Source organism: Vitis riparia, chromosome 3 (assembly GCF_004353265.1).
Source record: "Vitis riparia cultivar Riparia Gloire de Montpellier isolate 1030 chromosome 3, EGFV_Vit.rip_1.0, whole genome shotgun sequence".
Taxonomy (NCBI): Eukaryota; Viridiplantae; Streptophyta; class Magnoliopsida; order Vitales; family Vitaceae; genus Vitis; species Vitis riparia.
In genome coordinates this window covers 13,966,077-13,969,523 of record NC_048433.1, presented here as the reverse complement: position 1 = coordinate 13,969,523, position 3,447 = coordinate 13,966,077, and the positions used below count along the sequence as shown (strand labels likewise).

At 33.1% G+C, this 3,447-nt stretch overlaps 1 protein-coding gene across 1 annotated transcript; it reads right to left on the bottom strand.

Moving 5' to 3' along the window:
* Positions 1 to 1,710: 1,710 nt before the first annotated feature.
* LOC117910966 (anthocyanidin 5,3-O-glucosyltransferase-like) lies at positions 1,711 to 3,132 on the bottom strand. Its single transcript, XM_034825140.1, has one exon. The coding sequence runs from the start codon at positions 3,130 to 3,132 to the stop codon at positions 1,711 to 1,713; it is 1,422 nt and encodes a 473-aa protein (XP_034681031.1).
* Between the last annotated feature and the right edge of the window lie 315 nt (positions 3,133 to 3,447).

Genomic DNA, 3,447 nt, shown 5'->3' with positions numbered 1-3,447 from the left:
TTCAAATCTATCCAACATTTCAGATTATTAAGTGTTTGATAAATCAACTAAATGAGTTAATATGACTTACTAACTTAATCTAAGTCCTCAAATAAATTAAGTATATTTAGTAAAATAACTTAATATTATCACTTAAAGTTATTTTTAACTCTAAATATAAAATTAAAATAGTTAACTTATTTTTAAATTCAAATCTTTCTTACCTCATTTGTCTATGCTAGTTACAATATATTTTAAAATTATAATTCTACATTTATAACTTATTTTTTATAATAAATATTTTATAGTTGTCTTATATATTTATAATATTTTTAAATATAGATGTTTTACAACTAAATTTATTTCTTAGAATTAATACAAATAAATATGATTTAAAATCAATAAAAATAAATATTAACTAAAATTAATAAGGATAAATATGTGAATTTGATGATTTAGAATAAATTAGAAGTTAACTTTACTAAACAACCTTAATATTTAAAATAAATAAATAAATAAGTAATAAGTTTTAAGTTTGAAACTTAAGAATAATTTAACTTAAAATTATCTTAACTAATAAGTATTAAGTTTTACTAAAACTCACTTATTAATGATTAGAAATTTCAAATAGATTTGATTGATAAGTAACAATGTAAGTGAGTGTTTGGTAAACCAACATAATAACTTAAAGTATCTTAATAACTTAATTTAAGTCATTAAGTAAATTAAGTATGTTTGGTATAACTTAAAGTAAAAAAACAAATTTCAATAATAAGTGTAAACAATTAACTTATTCTTAAACTTATGTCTTCATTTTACCTTTTTATCATTATTTGTCCTAATTACCTCAATAACCTCTTTTGCTAGTCCACAACCTCCATTATCATTCGATTTCCTATGTTCTAGTTATAATTTATAAGGGCATTTCGATTCGTAGATTATGTTTGGCTCTCGAAAAATATTAAAGTTTAGTTCTTGAAAATTTTGAAGGAAAGAAAAAATAAAATATAAAGAAAAAGTAGCATAAAAGAAAAAATGATGAAAAATAAAAAGTAAATTAAAAATCAATAAATTATTTTTATTTACTACTTCAAACTCATTTTACTTATTTTAATTTCACAATATAAAAATTAAATAATTTAAAAATGAATAAGTTTTTAACTAATTTTAATTATATTTGATTTTCTTTAATATTTTTCTTGGTGATTTATGGAACCAAAGATAATCTAAAAGAAATATTAAAGAAAATGATTTCTCTTATTTGGTTTTCTCACAAGAAATATGAAAAAAAGTTAAATATAATTAAAATGAGTAAGAAATTTAAATATTTTTAAATGATTTAATTTTTATCTAAAATAGTCAAATAAGTAAAATAAGTTTAAAGTAATACACAAATATATATATATATATATATATATATATATATATTTATTTTAAATTTATTTTTTATTTTCATTCACTTTTTTTTTCTCTCTCTACTATCACATTTTCCTTCAAACTTTTCTTGAACCAAAGATAAGCTTAATAATTTCAAAGTATTTATTCATATGTATAATGGGACGATCAAATATTATTTCATATGAGGTAGGGAAAAGAAGATTAAGCTAGCTAGACCAGTTTAATCACTTTTAATTAACAAATAAATTTCACAATAAAATCATTTCATATTTATATTCCGGAACTTCCTTGAGGTGGGAAATCATAGAACCGAATTGAAATCTTTCAACTCAGTCAAGCTCGCTTAAACGACCCAATCAACTTGGCCAATGCAACTCGAGATGACCCGCCCTCTCCTATGGCTGCCTTGGCACCATCTCTCATGGCTGTAACTCGGTCTCTTAGTGGTTTTCCTTTCTCGGGATCCATTAACTCGGTCACTCGGTTCTCCAACTCAGTGGCACTCACAAAGCCGTTTTCCGACTGGTTCACCGCCAAAGCTCCCTTCAGTTCCTCCACCAAAAACACCCTAATAATCCTTTGCTCGGCTTGCAGAGGCCATGCCACCATAGGCACCCCGGCACACACTGACTCGACAACTGAGCTCCATCCGCAATGAGTCACGAAACCGCCAACCGAGCCATGATTCAGTACCGCCACCTGTGCTACCCAGGACTTCACCACAAAACCTCTATCCTTTGTTCTTTCAAGGAACCCTTCAGGGAAGAATGAGTCCAAGCTCGGCTCTGGTGCATCGGAAATGTTCTTCTCTTTTTCATCACTAGGTGGATTGCGCACCACCCACAAAAACCTCAGGCCACTTTTTTCAAGCCCAGTTGCCATTTCCTTCAATTGCTCTACAGAGAACCGCCCCATGCTACCGAAACTCAGAAACACCACGCTTTGACTCGGTTGCAGGTTGAGCCAGCTCAACCACTCGTGTTCATCGCTGCTGCTGCCGCCACCAGCTCGATTGCTGCTCAAAACTGATGGGCCAATGCAGAAAATTGGTGGGGTAGGCCAATCTGGAGTGCACAAACCCTCTAATATGGCTTTTAAAGCTCTTGATTCAAGCAATTCAAAAGTGTTTACGATGATTCCAGATGATTTAGCCATCTGCTCTGCGCTGTCAATGAAGTATCGATAGGCTTTAGTCGTGCGATCAAGGAACGGCAAAGGCATATCAGAAGCTACAATGGATGGTAGCCCCGGGACATGGAGATGCATGTTGAGATCATCTTTCAAGCTTTTTTTCATGTTTCTATCAATGGTGGGGAGGTAAAGGAACACAGCAAGCGCATTCGCCCCTGAGGAACGGAAATAGTATGTTGGGATGTTAAGATTTACAGAAACTTCAAAGGAGGAATTGCAGAATAAATCGATGATGAAGGCTTTAATACTTGAGGTCTGGGACATGGATTCTAGGAATTGACGGAGATTATTGTTGTTAAGGGCCATGAATTCAAAGCACAGAGCTGGATAACTGGCGGGGTTGGGATAAGAAACAGTGGGGAGGTGGTAGAAGGTAATAGAAGGGGTGGCGGCAGCCACGGAGGCGATGTATGCGGCAGTGGAGGCGGTGTCAGAAGGTAAAGTGGAAATGAGGATGGTGATGGAGAAGGAAGGGTAGCGAGTGAGCAGGTGTTGTCCAAACTCTACCATGGGAATGACATGGCTGATACCTGTAGAAGGATACAGAACTACGGTGTCCTTCATCTTTCTAGAGAGAGATGGAGAGAAGAAAGAGCAGAACAGCTGTATTGCTATATAGATATATATATCTAAACCAATAAGACAGGGAGCCTTTCTCGATAAGATACAAACCTACCCGTCAGTCTTATCCCGACTGCCAGCTATGAGACTACTGGTTGATTTAACAACTCATGACATGATTCAGATCATTTTTCTCATCGCAGGCCCTACCTTTTTGTCAAATCCCATTTCTTTTCTCTTTTTTCTTTTTCTTTTTGTCGAATCCCATCGTTCACGCCAGAGAAGTCATAATTATTAGAAAATGACCTCAAATGACCT

What these genes read in the sequence shown, in the direction of transcription:
- LOC117910966 (XM_034825140.1), bottom strand. Translation starts at nt 3,132, where the DNA reads ATGAAGGACACCGTAGTTCTGTATCCTTCTACAGGTATCAGCCATGTC.